The following is a 20,773-nucleotide window of genomic DNA, read 5'->3' on the forward strand; positions in this document are numbered from 1 at the left end:
TATATTTAGACAATGTGAATTGTCTTCGTCGTCCTCAGCCTTGCGGTTCCCAATTTTCCCCGTCTTCTTGTCGTCTGAAACTACACAAGTTATAGTGCCGTGGTCACATGACTAATTTTCACGTTGACGCATGACCGTAAGGGTGAAGTGGGGACAGAGTTCAGAGGCGAGTTCCAGGCCCTCAATTATCGGTCAGACTTCGATCTTGGATCTAGTAGCGTTTAGACGTATTTGAATATTCTGAATTAATTAATTATTAGCCGGCAATTTACTTGTATTGTATCAATTTATTATTATTTGATATTATTATTGTACGTTATATCTAACTGGCAACTTAGCTTGCGATCTCATTATATATCGTATATTATTATTATTTGAGTACAAAATATATTTAATTTGTTAAGTTCATTATTACGTTATCGCTGATACATCTGTAGTATCAGCGTATTAATTATAAAACACAAAATCAGTGCGATAACCAACGCTTTCCACGTGGCCATTTATTGTTATTTGGACAATATCGATTGTATTCTGCGAGAACATTTATTGTAAGTAATTAAAATTATTATAACTGGCAAAAAACTTGCATACTTTCCTTTCTACCTATTATCTTTTATTCAAATTTTAACATACTGGTAAAATTATGTAATAAGATCCAATACCTATTGATTAAGCTGCATAGGATAATTAAAGTAATTATAAGAAATAATTTATAAATAATAAGCCGTGAGGTAGGTTGATGAATTTTCATATACGTTGTCGAGTTTGAATAAGTGCGGGTCTTTGCTTTGCAAGAACCCCAGCCCACTGCTCTGTCCAAGTAAAATAAAAATTTGTTAGAGGCCAGCCTAAGCCAGGGTTCAACCCGCGAATTCTGGTGGCTGCTGGTAAAAATCGCGAAAATAAAAGCGGTTTGTCTCAACTGGCGCTCGAACAGGGACTTTGCAGTAATTCAAACGGGCAACTGAAAATTCTATTGATTTTTTTCACGGCATTGCAGCAAAAATTTTATACAATTTTCAGTAATTATTTCAAAAATTTTACCAGTATTAACAATTTCATTTTTTACATTCATCATTCTACTACATTTCATAATTCATTATCCGCATCAAAATTTTATAAAATATTTAATTGCTTCTTTAATTTTTTTATTTTAATTGTTATCAATTTATTATGAAATATTTATTGTAAAAATTATTTATCATTGTAATATTGTGTGCCGGTTTCGTTCTCATAAATATTTCGTTATATTCTGACCTTTAGCGTATACTAGCTACACGTGTAGTAACTCGAGACACTAGTATTAACTCTTTACTGTTTATTATCCTCTGCTTACGCATAAAAGACAACCCAAAGTAAATAATCAAAATAAATACTTAAAATGTTAAAATAAAACTTTGGTTCGAATATTTTCTAAGTAAAGAAATTTATTACTTTCTGTACGACACAAAAGATTACTATATTCGTTTCCGGTTTAAAATAAAATATCTTTTGCTCGACAAAATTGTTCTCAAATAAACTAAGCACTTAAGAACATTATCAATAGAATCTTTGCAGTAATAAATAAAAATTTTATGAGTCATTGAAAATTTCAATAATCCAAAATAAGTCATTACAATAATAAACAAAATTTTTATTAGTCATCAAGAATCTCAATAACTTAAATAAACTATTAATTTATTCATAAATAAATAGTCTTTATAGTTTTGGAAAGACTCGAATTACAATAATCCCTGATTAAATAAATCTATTTATAATCCGACAAGATTATTATTAGTTCGGATTAAGAGAAAAAAATTTTATTAATAATAAAATTTTACAAATTATTATTTCAAAAAGAATTTACTGAGACAGTTTTCCCGCCAAAATGACACTACCGAGAACGCCGATTCCACAATCATCTCTCCCAGTCACCTCGGTTAACAATCCGGGTAATCTTATTCATTTTCCCACCGCATCAAGCGCAATGGATGATCTTGTCGATCTTACGCACAACGATGAAATACATAATAGTACCCTTTGTACCAAAAACCAATCTGTCAGTAATAACAATAATAATGTTTGTACTACGAGTTCGAACGGAAACGTGAATGGTCATTCTCACAACGTTAGTGGAATTGCACCAATTTCAGAGTCCCAAAATACGACCTCCGTTGCTGTATTACAAAATGTAGTTTCGGGCCTTCAGACAGAAATTGAAGCTTTGCGGGCAGAACGCCAGCACTTGCTTCGTATATCGAGCACGGTTTTGCGACCCCCAGGTACTCAATTGCCACCTCCATCTTTTCAACCAGACGCATCAAGCATGTGGATGCCGAGAGAGCTGTTCCCTGCTGCCACTGTGACGTCACAGGCAGCGAACCCCCTCTCTACTCGCCAAGTCATCCCACAGCCACATGCACACGTTTCGGCAACGCAAGCGAACGGACAGCAGTTCGCCATGCCTGGCTTACCTGCGCGTAAACCGTACGCGCACTCAGTGGTCCCACCACCAGCTCATACGCTATCAGTGCATATGAATACTCAGCCGACACTCTCGTAAACATACATTCATCCACCTAGCAATAATAGCGCACCCGCACTCATAAATCCATACACACAAGCTTCATCAGTACAAGCATACCCACATGCTCAGCCGTCAACCTGGCATAATACTTATACAGTTGCAGCGGGCAATTCAAATATGAGTGGGTCTAACTCTATGCGGTTGTATGATCTCAGCCGTCTTGTTAAATCTTGGAATGTCTCATTTCCGTCTCATGATCGATCATCTCCCATTGACGCCAGAAAATATTTAAAAATAATCGAGCAGCGGATGATCAGCAATGATATTTCTTTCGAAAATTTCTATGCAGTGGTAACCAATTTACTTCGCGGCGACGTACTCGAGTGGTATTACCAAAATGAAGGTTTATTTCACAGCTGGGTGGCAGACGAGTCGGTGCTGCAGGGGATATATTCGGCTAAACAAAGCAGCGACGAGACAGGGGTTGCATTTATTAACCGGATGCAGAGCGAATTCGCAAAATTAGAAGATCCGTTACCGCAAATGAAGCAGATTCAAATTATAACCTCCCGATTTAATCCTCAGTTTCTACAAAAATTTTCGGATACGACTATTATGACTTACGCGAAATTGTACACACGGGTCAGCGCCTGGCAGTCAACGGCTGATGCGCTGAACCCTCATTTTAAAAATCGTAAAGAAAATAACAGTAGAATCAAAACCCGTAGTCCATTAAATTCTATCAAAAGTACAGAAACAGATTAATTGAATAGTATAGAGACTTTACAGCCTTCTACTGTACCACCTAACAATAACTTCGCAAATCATAATTTCAATAGAAATAATAATCTTAATAGAAACAATAATTTTAATAGAAATAATAATTTTAACAATAATAAAAATTTTCATAATTCTAAATACGCTCAAAATTCAACACAGTCAAATCCAGTTAGTAAAAATGTAGATTTTGAGTCTTTTACTTTATTAAATAATTTCGAGTCTATGATGAAAACTATTTTAGAAAAATTAGATTAAAATACGGCAAATACGTCACCGGGAAAAGTAACTCCTATTAATTTAACTCCAGTATCATCGAATAATAATGCAACGAAAGCTCCTGTCTGCGGTCGTTGCGGAAAAATTGGTCATTTTGCCGAAGTTTGCTATGGACCAGTAACCGACGAACTGCGTATTAAAGCAGGATTACCTTTTCGTCTCCAAAAAACGCATAAGCGCCCTGGTAGACACCAATCACGTTACCAGGGCTCCTGTACCAAATAATAATTCGGACAAGCCTATTGTAAATACTGAAGATAAATCAAATATGCTCGAATTAAATCCTGATGCTCCTGAATTCGTCATCAGTCGTGGAAAATTCTTTTTAAATTATCCTATAGCTGCCGACACTCCAAAATTGGATGGTAATGAGAATCCTGAGGCTGATTTAATTGATTTTTCAACTCCCCTCGATCAAATTGCCGACAAGTTGGTAAGTGAAGAGTCCAGTTGGGAGACAAGCTCAGAAGCTTCTCAACAAATCCGAAATACTAGAAGACCAAAAATTTAAAATCCTGTAAAAATTCTAAAATCCAAAATCAAAAATTCCATAAATCCGTCGCGTAATTCTAAAAATAAAATTAATAAAAATCGATTAAAATCTCCAATTAAAAATTCACTACTAGACTTGGAAATAAACGAACGGCAACAACCAACTGTCACAAAGCTTGAGAGTACCTCGGAGACAGACGATGCCCTTCTCTGTGATCTAAGGGAGGATACTAGTCCTTTATATGACTCAGAGATTGATGAGTATCGATCCGATTCGAGTGAAGACATTGCCTACTCTCCAAAATTCACCATTCAAATGAATTCAGACAATAAACAGAGTACATTACTGCCAATGCTCAGCAATGATAATAAACTCAGCCCATTGACTTCTTCAGCCAGCCTCACAGCTCCGTCAACAGTAAGTCGCATGACTGCCAATATATTTATCGGTAAATATGAGCTCGAAGCATTACTGGGCAGTGGGAGTGAGCGCAGTTATATTTCTGAGATTGCGTATGAACAAATCAAAGAATATCAACTGCAAGACCTCACACCTGACCCCACTAGCACTCATGGAGTAACCATGGCTAACTCCATGTCCACGCAAACCCGTGGTGGAGCCTCATTTAAAATTAAACTCGATGGTCATGCTATTATCACTTGGTTAAGTGTTTTATCTGAATTGTCTACTCCAGTAATTCTTGGTCTTGATTTCTGGCAACTAGCAGATATCCAAGTAAATTCCAAGGAGAGTACTTGGAAATTAAATACCAGTAACGTCACTCATACATTCTTCTCTCGGTCTGGATTTATAAATCAAGCATCATTAAATGTACTGTCGTCAGCTGAACGCGTCGATCTGGAAAAATTTCTTGCCAAAGAATTTGAAAAAAATAAACAAGTCCAGTTGGGTTTAACGCATTTAGTGCAGCATCGTATCGAATTGACAGATGAGACTCCAATACGCACTAAACCATACCGTAGAAGTTCACCAGTAATGAAAGCCATGCACGATAAAGTTGATGAATTACTCTCGAAGGGTTATATTCAGCCTTCAAATAGTGCTTGGGCATGTTCACCAGTAATGGTACCCAAAAAGAACAATACTTGGCGCATGTGCATCGATTACCGGCCATTAAATAAAGTAGTGAAAAAATCTGCTTATCCACTACCAATTATGCATCGTATTTTGTCAAGCCTTCAAGGTGCTAAAGTAATTTCGGTACTTGATGTCAGCGATGCCTTCCATCATGTCTAGTCGAGCCAACTTGCCGTCAGTACACAGCATTCTGCGTAGATGGACGAGGGTTATTTGAATGGATTCGGATGCCATTTGGTCTCACAAATGCACCAAACACGTACCAAGAAGTTTCCGATATAGTACGACAAAAAATTATTGACTCATTAAAAACTCAGTTTCCATATACTGAAGCAGAAAATAAAATTTTCGTCTATCTCGACGACTGGATAATAATTAGTGACGATTTACAAGAGCATAAAATTCTTCTCCAAGCTGTCTTTAAAGGATTCCGTAAGGCTGGAATAAAAATGAACGAAGAAAAGAGCCATTTTGGATGCTCTGAAGTTCACTTTTTGGGCTTCATTATTAACGAAGATGGTTTGAAACCCGATCCAGCTCGATTGGAGCCAATTGCAAACTATAAACGACCTACAAACCGTAAGGAACTGCGAAGATTTAATGGATTAGTCAATTGGTACCATAAACATCTTAAAAATGTCGCACAAGTTCAAGGTCCTTTGAACAAATTAGCAAGTACTCGAGTTCCATGGGAATGGACAGACGTCGAAGAAAAAGCTTTTAAGGCAACGAAAGAAGCCCTGTTAAAAGCCGCAACATTGTCATTGCCACGTCCAGACTTATCTTATCGTCTATACACTGATGCTAGCAACACGGGGTTAGGTTCTGTTTTAACTCAGTATGATCCAGAACTCGATCGAGAAAATTTAATTATCTGTTTAAGTCGACCGTTAAATAAAGCCGAAATGAATTACACAACAACAGAAAAGGAATGTCTCGCTGTCGTGTGGTCCTTACAGAAATTACGCGGTTACATCGAGGGTTTACCAGTCACGGTTTACACTGATCATTTCGCATTAAAATGGCTTCACTCACTAAAAAATCCTGCAGGTAGATTGGCCAGGTGGGCAATTGACATTTCCGCTTATGACATCGAAGTTGTTCACTATCGAGGTACACAAAATGAAGCTCCAGACGCACTTTCGCGTCGATACGAAGAACCAGAGACTGCTGATTTAACTGCTTCAGATTCTAATCCGTCATCACTGTGTGCAATTGCTCAAAATTCCGCTTGGTATGACGAGAAAGTCCGAGTCGTTCAGAAATATCCAGAGAATTATCGTGAATGGAAATATGAAAACGATAAGTTGTATTTTTACCGTCCACTAGCTGTCAAGGAATTACTTGGTGAATTAAATCCTTGGAAAGTCGTTCTAACTGAATCAGAAATTCGTCCAGCTATCAAGAAAGCACACTGTGAAGCTCAATCGGGTCACCTTGGGATTGACAAAAGTTATCAACGGATACGAGATCATTTTTACTGGCCAGGAATGTTCAAAGACGTCTCATCTTACGTTTCAGCTTGCGAAACTTGTGTAATGACTAAAAGTGATCAGACAAAACCGCAAGGATATATCGGAACAAGACCACCAACTCAACCTTGGTCTATTATTTCTATTGACACAATTGGTCCATATACCCGTTCAACTATGGGGAATCAATATGCTCTGGTTATTGAAGATCTTTATACGCGCTATCTTGAAATCTTTCCTCTGAAACAACAGTCGGGAAAAATCATAAAACATCACTTGATGTCTGTATTTAATCACTGGGGTTCTCCTTGCCAAATTATCTCAGACAATGACAAAGAATTCATAAACAAAGATATAATTAATTTAATTAGTCAATTTAATATCAAATTTACACCTACTCCTATCGGTCACCCTTGCGCAAATCCCGTTGAACGCTGCAATCGTACAATTAAACCTATGATTGTCGCGTTTACAAGTAAAAATCAAAAAGATTGGGATGAACATATTGATGATTTAAAATTCGCGTATAATACCTCGGTACATACTGCTTTAGGCGTCTCTCCATTCTATCCAAACCACGGACGTGACGCACGACTAATTAATGACACTGATCTTCTTGAAAATTTAGACGTATCTGACGTTACCGTTTGGCAAGCCCGAATGGACCGTGCAGTTGAACTGAGACATTTTGTTGAGCAAAATATGTTAAAAGCTAGGGAACGCACGCGGAAACAACACGAACAAAAATTTTCTGATATTCCTATAGATTTAAAAATCGGTGATCAAGTTTATTACCTAAATAAAAAACTAAGCAATAAAGTTAACGGTTACAGTGCTAAATTAGCACCAAAATATTCGGGACCCGCGATTGTCTCTAAAATTTTAAGTCCTCTAGTAGTTGAATTACAAGATAATGCCGGTAACGATATTGGCACATACTATTACAATGATTTAAAAATTCCTAGACGGTCTCGAAGACGTAACTGATTATTTTTAATATATTTCAGATCATTCACCATGAAAGTCAAAATACATAGAAAGTCAGGATCAGAGACTGAAGCCTCATCTCATGAGTCCGAGGCCGAGGTGTCTGATACTGAAGTAACATTCATCCATGCAGTCATACCATCATCTGAATCGTTATCACTCTCATCTAACACTGCATCAACATCCACCTCTGAATTACCCCCTGCTATTGAGAAGACAACAGCAACTTCGTCACCGGTGGCACCGGTAATCGCAACAACCGTTGCAGCATCACCAACATGGTCTACTGGGTCAGCGACATCAACCGGACCCCAATTTATGTTGCCGCCATGGCAAACGACGACTGGTCTCGACTTTGGTCGTCCATCATCTGCACTATACGTGTCGAGTCCACCAGCCACACCAACTCCAGCAATGTTCGAGACTCTAACTAAATTCATGAAGCATGAATTTAGTAAGCTCCACGCTCGCATTGACCGTGCTATAAGTCACCGTCCTGCGGTCACGTCAATATCATCTGGGACATCAAGATTCGACATCCAGTGGATGGAACGCATCGACGAGAAGCTAGAAGACCTGCAAATCGTCATTCAAACCATCACTGACCAAGTCGCAGAACTCAAAACGCAATTAGAGTCTCTGAAAATGCCTCCAGTCACTCCGCAACCAGAGTCAAGTATCATAACAAACCTCACGGCACGACTTGATCAGTTAACTGAGCAAGTCCAGCAAAGCCAAAAATTGATCGCAGACATCAAATTGCCAAGCCCCGAAGAATTTGCTAAGAAATTCCAGGCGATCAACTCGCAAACGCAACTGACCGTTACTGAAATCAGCTGTCAGACAACAACGACCTCAACTGCAACCTCTACTCCAGTCAAAGTAGAGTATGACATCGGTATTACGCCAAATGACAAATCGGTGTTGCCATTACTGGCTCAACAAGCTTCCGCTTGCGGTCCGAATCCAGGAGTCAAGATTCGTGATGGCGCATACCAACGTCCACCTCCGGAAAATGCCAGATTTCCACCATAATCACTGCTAGCTAGGCGAATGGCTCGCCAAGAGCTATTTGAGAAAGAAGTTTCGACACTACGAGCTTCGGGAGCCATCCCCAAAGACATCAAAACCAAGATCCAGATGGTAACGTTCGCCAATTCTTTACCGTACTCACAGACAACTCTAGCTCCAAAGTATGATGTCCCGCTGCAACCTAAAGAAGCATATAAGCAATTTCTGTCTAGTATAACTTCTGTGCCAACATCAACCTCTACAGCAGCTGCCATGGAGATTTCCCAACAGGTCGTCGTCCATAACGGTCTCCATTTTATGGATTACGCCATCTTCTGCAAGACTGTCGAGAAGATCTGCATCACTGTTAAGCCTCGGATATGTTATACAGAATTGATGGAATCATGGACACAGACGGTAACGACCCAAGCTCAGTCGTTGTTCATCTCCAATGCGTGTCAAAATTTTCGGCAACGAGACCACAAAATTGCCGAATGTCAATTACCATGGCGACCTGACATGTGCCACGTATGCTATCAGGACCAAGTGACGACGGCAACGTGCTTCCGTCCACACGACAAAAATTACAAGGACTACATTCGGGGACGTTGTCAAGGATGTGGCATCCCAAGCCAATTATTTGACCCACACTGCAACTTTTGTAATCGCAGATACCCGGGGTACAAAGATTGGATATCAACAAAGTACACTCCGGAGGACATTGAGCGCTTCCATCGTAGTCGCTTGCGCGCTACCAAGAAACTGGAGTAAATTATCTTACGTTACCGATTTAGATTGTAAATCTAAATAAAAACATGTACATAATCTCATACTCATCTCATTAATTCATTTTATTATTGTTGCCAATTGTAATAATTTTCAATTACAGCTTCGAGTCCTGTAGCAGTTAGTAGCAGAAAAAAAAAAAAATTACTATACTTTCTTTACAGTCCAGAGGCTGTGGGAAACAAATATTTAAAATTATATTTTTATTTCTATATTTTATTTTTTTTTAGTTCGTAAGTTGTAAAGATTTCCGGATCCAGATCGAAGTCTCAGGATCAAGGTGGACTCGAGATTAGAGTGGCTGGACTTGGAGTTGGATTCACAATACTCCTAACGGCTTGCGATCGTCCTTAAAATTATTTTTTTTTTTACTGGCAATACACTTGCATAGCTGGCGATTGACTCGCACTTCAAACACTCAAATTTACTGGCAATCTACTTGCATTACTAGCGATTAACTCGAAATTTTTGAAACTTGCGATCTGGCAAGAATTTTTCAATTGCAAATCTTTTTTTACTGGCAATTAACTTGCAATTTCAGGCGATTTATTCGCACTGCTGTAAATAATTTAATGTAAATAATTTTTTGTATATAACTATTGTATAATTATTACTGGTAATTTACTTGCATATCTGGCGATCTACTCGCAATACTTTCAGACAACGTAGACGAGAGGTCAAAAGGGTAACCTTGGCTTGGTAGGGGGGATTGAGACAATGTTAATTCTTCGTCGTCCTCAGCCTTGCGGTTCCCAATTTTCCCCGTCTTCTTGTCGTCTGAAACTACACAAGTTATAGTGCCGTGGTCACATGACTAATTTTCACGTTGACGCATGACCGTAAGGGTGAAGTGGGGACAGAGTTCAGAGGCGAGTTCCAGGCCCTCAATTATCGGTCAGACTTCGATCTTGGATCTAGTAGCGTTTAGACGTATTTGAATATTCTGAATTAATTAATTATTAGCCGGCAATTTACTTGTATTGTATCAATTTATTATTATTTGATATTATTATTGTACGTTATATCTAACTGGCAACTTAGCTTGCGATCTCATTATATATCGTATATTATTATTATTTGAGTACAAAATATATTTAATTTGTTATGTTCATTATTACGTTATCGCTGATACATCTGTAGTATCAGCGTATTAATTATAAAACACAAAATCAGTGCGATAACCAACGCTTTCCACGTGGCCATTTATTGTTATTTGGACAATATCGATTGTATTCTGCGAGAACATTTATTGTAAGTAATTAAAATTATTATAACTGGCAAAAAACTTGCATACTTTCCTTTCTACCTATTATCTTTTATTCAAATTTTAACATACTGGTAAAATTATGTAATAAGATCCAATACCTATTGATTAAGCTGCATAGGATAATTAAAGTAATTATAAGAAATAATTTATAAATAATAAGCCGTGAGGTAGGTTGATGAATTTTCATATACGTTGTCGAGTTTGAATAAGTGCGGGTCTTTGCTTTGCAAGAACCCCAGCCCACTGCTCTGTCCAAGTAAAATAAAAATTTGTTAGAGGCCAGCCTAAGCCAGGGTTCAACCCGCGAATTCTGGTGGCTGCTGGTAAAAATCGCGAAAATAAAAGCGGTTTGTCTATATATATATATTTATATATATATCTCTATATATATATATTGTTAGTTATAATGTTAAGTACGTTACACATATATTACAATGTATATGTAAGTACATGATCTACGTCCATCTAGGATGGTGTATTGGTAAGAACTAACCACTATAGATATATTAACAATGTTCATTAGTGTAACTAATACATTCTGGTACATTCTGAATATACTAGCACTATGAACGTTGCCCCTCAACACCCTCTTCCAAGGTGCATAGTGCGTTCAAACTTATTCAAGCGCTCACACACACTAATTTACAATGCCAATAGTGCTTACACATTTTCTGTGCGTATTATGACTCAGACCTTTTGTAAACATATCTTCCGGCATTCGTTCTGTATAAGCCTTTTAAGTATAATGCCTCTTTCGTAACCTCCGCTTCTGCTATTTACTCTGCCTCTGTACTTGAGAGCGCCACTGTTTTCTGTTTTCGCGCCTCCCAACTTTTTACAGATCCCACCAGTATGAATCCATACCCCTCATACGACTTACGATCCGTTGAGTCCTCTCCCCAGGTAGCATCTACAATAGAGCTAGTCCGGTTTGCTCTTAAGTACGGCTCTGGTATACTGTCTCTGTCTCAAGAACACACGTAACTTTTCGTCCCGCTCAAACTCGATTCCTATACAACTTTTAGCTACCCCAAGATCTCTAGTCTCGAATGACTTTGATAACGCTTTCTCTATTTCACCTATACAGGCCTCGTCTTCACTAGCTATAAGATATCATCAACGTATATTGCTATATACATCACTCTGTCACCTTTCCGGTTAACAAACTAACATTTGTCTTGTTGCACTGCATTAAATCTTAATACATCTAGTCTATCTACTAATCTTCTATGCTACTCAACCCCAGCTTGGCGAAATCCATACAACGACTTTTTCAGAGCACATACACTGTCACTCGCCGCTTTCAAGCTCTCTCTCCAGGGCTTTACGGTTTTCATTATTTGTTCAACGCATGTTACCTTCCCTCTTTAACCGATGAGCTCACCCGCAATTATCTTTTGATAATTTCATGCATACACTCGGGCACTTCCATGCATATACTTTCGCGCAATATACCATTTAAATAAGCAGTCACTATGTCCATTTGGTGAATTTTCAAATCGCATTCTGCTGCTATAGGCACCATGATCCTCACCGACGTTGACCTTGCTACTGGTAAAAATGCCTCGGTGAAATCTTCTCCTGGCCTCTGAGAACATCCGTTTGCTACTATAATGACCTTTCTTTTGCCATCAGACTTAGTGCGAAATATGGAGCGACTTCCGATTACTTTTCTGTTCCTGGGTCTTTTTTCGATTTCCCATGCCTTGTTCTTTATTTGGGCTAGCATCTCTTCTTCTAATGCTCTGTTCCACGAGTCCGCATTTTCTGTCTTGCCCGCTTGTTTCCATGTAGTAGGAGTTTCTGTCGCTGTTAGATACGCGAATACATCTTGGTCCATCGCATTATCCTCTTTTTCTTCATTCTCTTCTTCGCTTGCAGCTCGGTGGTCCTCCCCACTCTGTTCGTCGGGTACTGTGACGTGTACTTTCCTCTGTCATCTTACCGATCCTGTCCCAATATACATCGGACGTCCCTGGCCTCTCTTGCTGGGTAAAGTTACGCCTTCCCATGATTTTGTTGCCCCTCTCGTTCTTTGGAGTCTCTCTTCTTTTTTTTCTGGTTCGGGCTTCTTCGGCTCTGACCTCGGCATCTCGAGTTCCCCGCACTGCTCTTTACACTGCTCCTCTATTGCCTCAGTGTTTCTCGCGTTTTAAAATATTTCCTTATATTCGCCTTTAAAACCAATCTGATCGACAAACTTCACGTCGCTTGTAGTTTTTACTGATCTACCTCGCGGAAAATAGATACGGTATGCCTTCGAGGTAAGTGCATATCCTACGAACACTCTTGGTACTGACCTGAAATCTAGTTTCCCGCGCTTTTGCTTTTATCCAAGACTAAAGCCTTCGTTCCAAACATTTGCATGTGTTTAACCGTGAGAGGTTTTCCCTACCACACACAATACAGTATTTCTCCATTTAACGCACTGGTCAGGCATCTATTTCTTGTATATTTTGCGTTGCTTATCGCCTCGGCCCACAGGTGAAGGAGTGCCCCTGCCTGTGGCATCATACATCATATCATTTTTATCAGTGTTCGGTTTTTTCTCTCTGCAATGCCGTTCTGTTGAGGGGCGAGGTGTAGTCAGCCTTCTCCGAATTACATTTTTCCGTAGATACTCGTTGAATTCCCCATTGCAATACTTTTTTCCGTTGTCTGATTGTAACGCCTTTATTCTTTCCCCAGCCTAGTTTTCCACCTCGTTCTTGTATTCCTTAAACTTCACCAGAACTTCAGATTTATTTTTCATCAAGTACATTTGACACCATCTTGACTTATCATCAATGAAAGTGACAAAATATCTTTTCCCTGAACCAGATGCATGTCGCATTGGTCCGCATACATCTGAATGCACTATTTCTAATAATTTCTGAGTTCTCTGTTCAATGGTCTTGGGAAAAGGTAATCTGATTTGTTTTTCTTGAATACACACCTCACACTTTGATAATTTTTCACTAGTGCTTATTGCCAAGCCATCCATTTATTTATTGGCCATGAGCTTCAGGTCTCGGTCATTTACACGCCCCAAGTTTCCATGCCATTTATTTATCCTTAGTTTTTCACTGGTCTCGGCATTGCTAACACTGTCTTTGATGTCGCTTATAGAGTACAGATTCCCGCCTCTCTGCATGTGCATAATCACATTATTATTTTTATTTATCACTACCGCTTCAGTTTTCCTGAAGGTCACTGTATGTCCAAATTCTGTGGCTCGTGCCACCGAGAATAAATTCGTTCTCTAATCTGGTACGTATGAGATGTTTTTAAACCCGATGTCCCACTGTCTTTTACCGGTTGACACTTTCACTGACGCGTTTTCCGTCCGCATATTTTGGAGTTTTTATCAGATGCTAGGCTCCACTCCGCATAGTTAGGTTCAAATTTACTAAATTTGTCTCTACTGTTACACAAATGACTTGTCGCACTATTGTCTATACACCAACACGTGTTACCACTACTACTGTACATAGCCTGTTCACTGGTACTTAATGATGACTCATTTGTATTTCGCGCACTGTTGTATTCTCTTCTGTTTCTTTCTGGATAGTTTTTTGCGATGTGCCCTCTCTTATGACACTTGAAACATTCGACTTCCCGCCGAAAATGCTCGTCCCGAGAAATCAACGCCTTAGGCTTTCCGCCATAGAGTCCACGTTGTTTCCTCTGATTCTGCCTCAAATACATTGCTCCTTGTGCTGGCTCAACATGTTGCTCTGTATGTCCCTTCTGGTATTCCAGAAGTTTGACCGTGAGTTCATCCAGGGATGGTAACTCCTTCCGTGTTTCTATCTATGTCTTAAATACTGTATAACTTTCTGGTAAGCTGTTCAACAACAAGATAACCAACATCTCTTCGACTATCTCCAGCTTGACTTCTCGCAGTCTTATCACTGTCTCTATTATCTCAGTGACGTGATTCCTCACATCATTCCCCTCTGCCATCCTCGACAAAGTCAGCTTCTTCAGCATGTACGCTTTTCGTGCTGGTCCCCCAAATTTATACGTCACCTTGATCTAATCCCAGATTTCCTTCGACGTCTCCAAGTCATCATACGTTGCTGCCTCGTTTATCTCCAGCGCAATCAAAAAATCTGCCATAGCTCTTCGGTCCTTTTCGACCCACGCTGCGATTTCTTCTAGTTCTGACCTTGGTTTGGTCTTTTCGCCAACAACATACTCCCACGTTTTATGACTCATGAGAATACCTTCCATCTGTGTTTTCCACGACCAATAGTTTTCTCTGGTAAGGGGATCTATTTTTATTGAAAAGGCCATTTTACTGTTCACTTAACAACCACAAAAATCGACACTATCAACTGTTTACGCTAGTCACAGCACGCAACGGTTTTCCCGCCAAAAATGTTCGAGCTCTTACGCCTAGTGTCCCACAATGATGAATTCCACGCCACTGTACGCTTTCGAAACTTCTGGATGATTCTCGCGCGTTTTTCGCGTGTTTCTAATTAACTTCTTTATTTAATTAATAACTACTTCGATATATACGATGGGGTGCCCACGTTATCTGGGCCCATAACCTGATGATGAGGGCAGGCAGGTTATTGATTAATAATATATATATATATTCGTGGTTATAATGTTAAGTATATTACACGTATATTACAATGTATATGGGGCATTCCATGCCAAATCGGACAGTTTGAAAAATTTTAAATTTAGATTTCCTCAATTTTTTTTTATTTTTTTGTACCCATCAAAAAACTCTTTTTCCGAAATGTTGAGATTTTTTTGATCACCGGTTCAAAAGATATCGAATTTTGAAGAAAACCGCTCTTTTTATAGTTTTTTACTGATAACTTTTTAGGGGATGGTTTAAATCAAAATACTCACTGAATAAAAAACTATCATTTTGCCATGTAATTTTGGAAAAAAACTACAAAAAAATTATTTCAAGTGTTTTATACGTGTTTTTTTATTTTTTAAATTTGAATTGCATTTTTTAAAGTGAGTGCATATTTTGATTTTCTTTAAAATTTTTTACAGTAAACTACTACTCAAACCACAACTTTTTAGGCCGGTCTGGTTGTGGGTTCTCAATGGCTACTATTTTTTTCGATTTTTGAAAACTAAAAAAAAATTTTCCTCTATTTTATTAAATTTTATCAATGGTTTCTCTCTTTCAACGTATCTTGGAAAACTTCATGTATATTTTTTATTATAACAAGCATAAGAAATTGTTAATAATTAAAAAAGACTATGATTATTTTCAATGCAACTTCCTGCACTGATAGAAGGATTTATTACTAAGTACTAAATGGATTTAGCAACAAAATTTTTAGTCACTTATTTGGGAGAAAAAAATATTTTGTGCCTATTCACATAATCTATTATAATTTAATAAATCATTTTTTTATCTCAATTAAATCTTATTATGGTAAAATAAATATTTGTTTCCACCAAAAAAATATTGGGTAATCTGTACTGAATATTTTTTTGGTAAGTATTGTCGGAAGACGGCTTGTTTAGGATAAAAATCGAAACTCATAACAATTGAAACTTTCTTCGATTGAGTTCAAACAACAAATTTAGCTGAGTGTAAAGTTGTAGAAATCTGACTCATTACTTAACTCATTATGTAGAAAATGATAGTAGTCAAAATATACTTTTTTAATGATTCTTTATTTATTTATTTTCTTATCTATAACTTTTAAAAACTTTTATTAAATACGATCGTGTGTCATATTACTTAGTTTCTGATCGACCGATAAACGAAAAAAATCGACTATCTTGATATATGTATTAAATTATGATTACCTCATAACTTTGGAACCGTTTCGAAAAACAGCCATAGAAACCATTGTTCCAGCTTCGTTTCCTGTAAGAGACAGTTCTCGAAATTCAGCTTGTTCCACACGAATCTCGTAATCACCATGGAGTCTGCGGCCCCGAAAATATTTACTCCAGTCAGTATTTTGATCATCAATGACTAAAAGCGTAAAACAGCGATCTTTGTTATAAGTAGTACCTCGGCTTGATCCACTCACTGCTGCACCAAGTATTGATGCACCCTGAAATCAATTGTATTATTGTCATAATTATGATTATTATTATTATAATTATTATTTATTGTATTAGCTTGTCCCTGGAGCCGTGGCTCCCTTAGGATCATTTAACAGATACAAGATTTACAAACACAATTGTGTAGTATTATTACAGAGGTTAAAATTTTAACATCAAGTTGCAGCAATAGTTATAAACATTATTGATTAATATCATTAAGAACGTGGTTGTAACATGCAACATGGAATTCAGTTGAGTTATCAATATTTATCAGATCAGAATTGTAACTGGTAATAATTCTAGCTACACACTAAGCAACTGATTGTAAGGTGATTTGACTTCCGTAAAAAATAAGCAAGCAATAAAATAATTTCTTCTGGCCTTGAGTCTTAGCCATCCTATTCTTTCATAATAGGCAGTGACATGTTCGAATCTAGATATTTTAAGGATATATTTTACACAATAATACGTCTTTCTATGTAGTTTAAGATATAATTTTTTCGAAGCACTTGTAAGCACAACACAACAACAATCAAAAATAAGAAATGTTAGAGCTGTTACAAGTTTGATTCGTAATTGTTCACTGAATAATTCATTGTTGATTTTCAATTGCGCTGAAGCTCTCATTCCTTTAGTGTATAATGATATAACTTGAGGTTTCTACGAGAGAGTATTATCAATTATGACGTCTAAATATTTAATAGTGTTACTGTACGGAATGACAGTTATTAACTACAATTTTATCAGCTGCTTTACAACTGTCACTAGTACACTTAAACCTACTCCCGAAGATAATTGACTTTATTTTTGAAGCATTTAGTTTTAAACGATTTAATTCACATCACTTAAATATTTTCGATTTTTCTTCATGCAGCATCGCAACACAATTGTTAATTTCTTCAGGGCAACAAGAAAGATATATGTCTAAATTATCAGCATAAAACAGGTATTGACAGTTTAATTGACTCACTAGATCAGAACTATATAAGGAAAATAATAGAGGACCAAGCACACTGCCTTGACTTATAGAATGTTTTTGCAGATACATGAATAAAGCACACTAATACGCGCTTGTAAGCTTTTATTGAGAAATTATCAGGGCCTACTGAGAGAGACAATAATTTTATTATTGATTTTTTAATAGATTCAACGCTAATTTTTGAGAAACTAAAACTAACTTCACTTTTACGATCACATATTGGACTATCGTCGATATAAACATTAATACTGTTGTAACCACACGATGGTCGATTGAAATAATCATTTAAACTATCTAAATTATTCTTAATCTCGCATTGGTTGTTATTTTATTTTACTAAGCTCAATATTCTTTGATAATTCTACAATATACGCGAATTTTTGGTATTGCTTAGTTGCTGTTCCAAATGCTGCTTTTTCGCCTCACTCAGTCGTTTTACTAGACGTCTCATACTTGAATACTTTTTGTAAGCACAGCCAGTTCTCCGAAGTATGCCATAAAGTTTCTTACGACACCTTTGAAGTTTTTGAATCTCTTCTGTCAACCATGCAACACGAGATCTGAGAATCACAGTTTTCATTGGCGTAACATAATCAATGACATGTTGGAAACGATGGTCAATATGTTTATTCATTTCATTCACTAAAGGCAGACTTCGCAGCGCTTGTATGCCCAAAAGGGTGAGAAAACGGCCTCCAGTCAGCGAAGGTCGACTTAGGTCCCGTTACATTAATTAATTAATTTCATTTTAAATCGCTGAAACATCAGGTAAACATATGGGACATATATCTACAATTTTGCCAGCAGCACGTACTTTATTTGGTAATCCACATCGTATTTTCACACAACTGTCGTGCAACATGTGTTGATAAACAGCATTAGTTTGCCCTGTAGATGGTAAGTCAGAAATTGACGAGACAGAGTGAGCACTAGATAGACATAGAGATAAGTAATACAAGATGGAACCACAAAATTTTCAACTGTACAGCAAATTTAGCCAAACAGATAATTCATAACCTCCACTAACAAAATGAAAATGATTTTAATAAATATAAAACGGTTCTATGATATATTACACATCTTATTATTACAAATTATATTGTAGTCCTTTAAACTCAATTACAACTCATTTTCACACATGAAACAAATATTGATGGTGCAATTTTATGATTTTTAAGCGCAAATCGCAAAACACATCTACCATGTACACTATCTTATGCTATATTAATTTTCATTATGTTCTATACTATACTATGCCATACTTATTTCAATTATCAATTACTTAATAAATTCGTAATAAAAAATTTTTCTGATCCGAAAAATTAATTATTCTACTTATCTTGCATGATAGAATGTGTGCGCGTAACATTTATGCAATATCTTTGCAGTAGTAGTTGAACGTATGACGCACTTCTGAGATAGATGTTACCGACATTTTTATTTTTATTGCATGCTTCAAACATGATGGATTTGGGCGTACTCTATTATTAACGAATAAATACACTAGTCCCAAAAATTAAGGGATAAAAAAAAATTTGAAATTTTTGAGTGATTTTCAACATGCTGTAACTGAAAAATGATCGTAGAGTGAAAACAAAAAAAAAACAAATTGTAGCCTCAAGTTCCTAATTTTCAGATCTAGTCCTCAAATTTTTTTAACATGCACGGTTCCGGAGTAGTCGTAAGAAAACCGACGAAAAAAAAATTTGCAAAATTTTTGCTCGTTTTTCAACAAATCTATGGGCTTCAATACATTTTTCTGGATAATCTGACCTCATGACTTTCTTAGAAAATTTTACATACTTTAATTTGGCGGCCTAAAAAAGTCTCTACAACGACTTGGTGCCGAGTTATCATTGATCAAAGCAAAAAAGTCCATTTTGGCTTTGATAATCAATAACTCTGGTCGTATCAGTCGTACAGAGAATGGAAGTAAGGTTTTATAAACTAGGAAATATTATCTGTAAGACGAGATTAGTGGCTACCGATGGAAAATTTTGTTTTGAAACGATAATGTTTATTTGAAAACAAGTGAAAATTTGCGTAATTAAGGATATTCGGAAATCGTGCTATAACTTTGGATATAACGGATGAACAAAGGATATCGTCGTTTTTTTTTCCAACGTTAAAGTGTCCTGAAAAAAACTTAAAAATTTCAAAGTGCTTTTCGGTTTCAAAATGCTTTTTTTTTACCAATAATCTTGATTTCTTTGATCAAAAAGATTGAGTATCGAAAAAAAAATCGAGAAAAAAAAATTAAAAATTTTTTTTTTTTTTTGAAAAATTTTTTTTTCTAAATTTTTTTTTTGTTGAACCCGAAATGATTTATCGTCGTCGAAAAAAATTCCTCAATTTTTTTTTTACCGTCGGTATGTGTGAGGAGCGTAAATTCGACCGAGCAATCTCCACGTAGTGCGCTTTGCGTAACGCTAATACCGACGGAAAAAAAATTGAGGAATTTTTTTTGACAATGATAAATCATTGTGAATACAACAAAAAAGAATTTTAGAAAAAAAAAATTTTTTGAAAAAAAAAAATTATTCGAAAAAAAAAAAAATTTCAAAATTTTGTTTTTCTCGATTTTTTTCCAATAATCAATCTTTTTGATCAAAGAAATCAAGATTATTTGTAAAAATTAATTGAAAAAAAAAAAAACATTTTAAAATCGAAAAAATGAACACAAATCGGTAAACTACCAGTTATGGTGATTTTTAGCATAATCGATAAATTTAAAGCTTCGACACACTACAAAAGAAAAATTGCAGCACTTTGGAATTTTCAGGGTTTTTTCGGGACACTTTGTTGAAAAAAAAACGACGATATCCTTTGTTCATCCGTTATATTCAAAGTTATAGCAAGATTTCCAAATATCCTTAATTATGCGGATTTTCACCTGATTTTTAATAAACATTATCCCTTAAAAAAAATTTTTTCCATCAAAAGCCACTAATCTCGTCTTACAGATAATATTTTTCAGTTTTTAAAACCGACTAATACGACCGGAGTTATTGATTATCACAGCCAAAATGAACTTTTTTGCATTGATCAATGATAACTCGGCGCCAAGTCGTCGTAGAGATTTTTTGAGGCCGCCAAA

The 20,773-nt window shown here is 36.7% G+C and overlaps 1 protein-coding gene across 1 annotated transcript in view; it reads right to left on the reverse strand.

The window, feature by feature from the left end:
* The window catches only part of LOC103578002 (synapsin), a 426,902-nt gene that overhangs the window by 211,654 nt on the left and 194,475 nt on the right, over positions 1–20,773 (reverse strand). Inside the window, exon 4 of the mRNA XM_014442888.1 lies at positions 16,452–16,705. Coding sequence (XP_014298374.1) covers positions 16,452–16,705 — 254 coding nt within the window. The remainder of the gene's footprint in view (positions 1–16,451; positions 16,706–20,773) is intronic.

This window comes from Microplitis demolitor, chromosome 5, assembly GCF_026212275.2.
Source record: "Microplitis demolitor isolate Queensland-Clemson2020A chromosome 5, iyMicDemo2.1a, whole genome shotgun sequence".
In the NCBI taxonomy this organism is placed as follows: Eukaryota; Metazoa; Arthropoda; class Insecta; order Hymenoptera; family Braconidae; genus Microplitis; species Microplitis demolitor.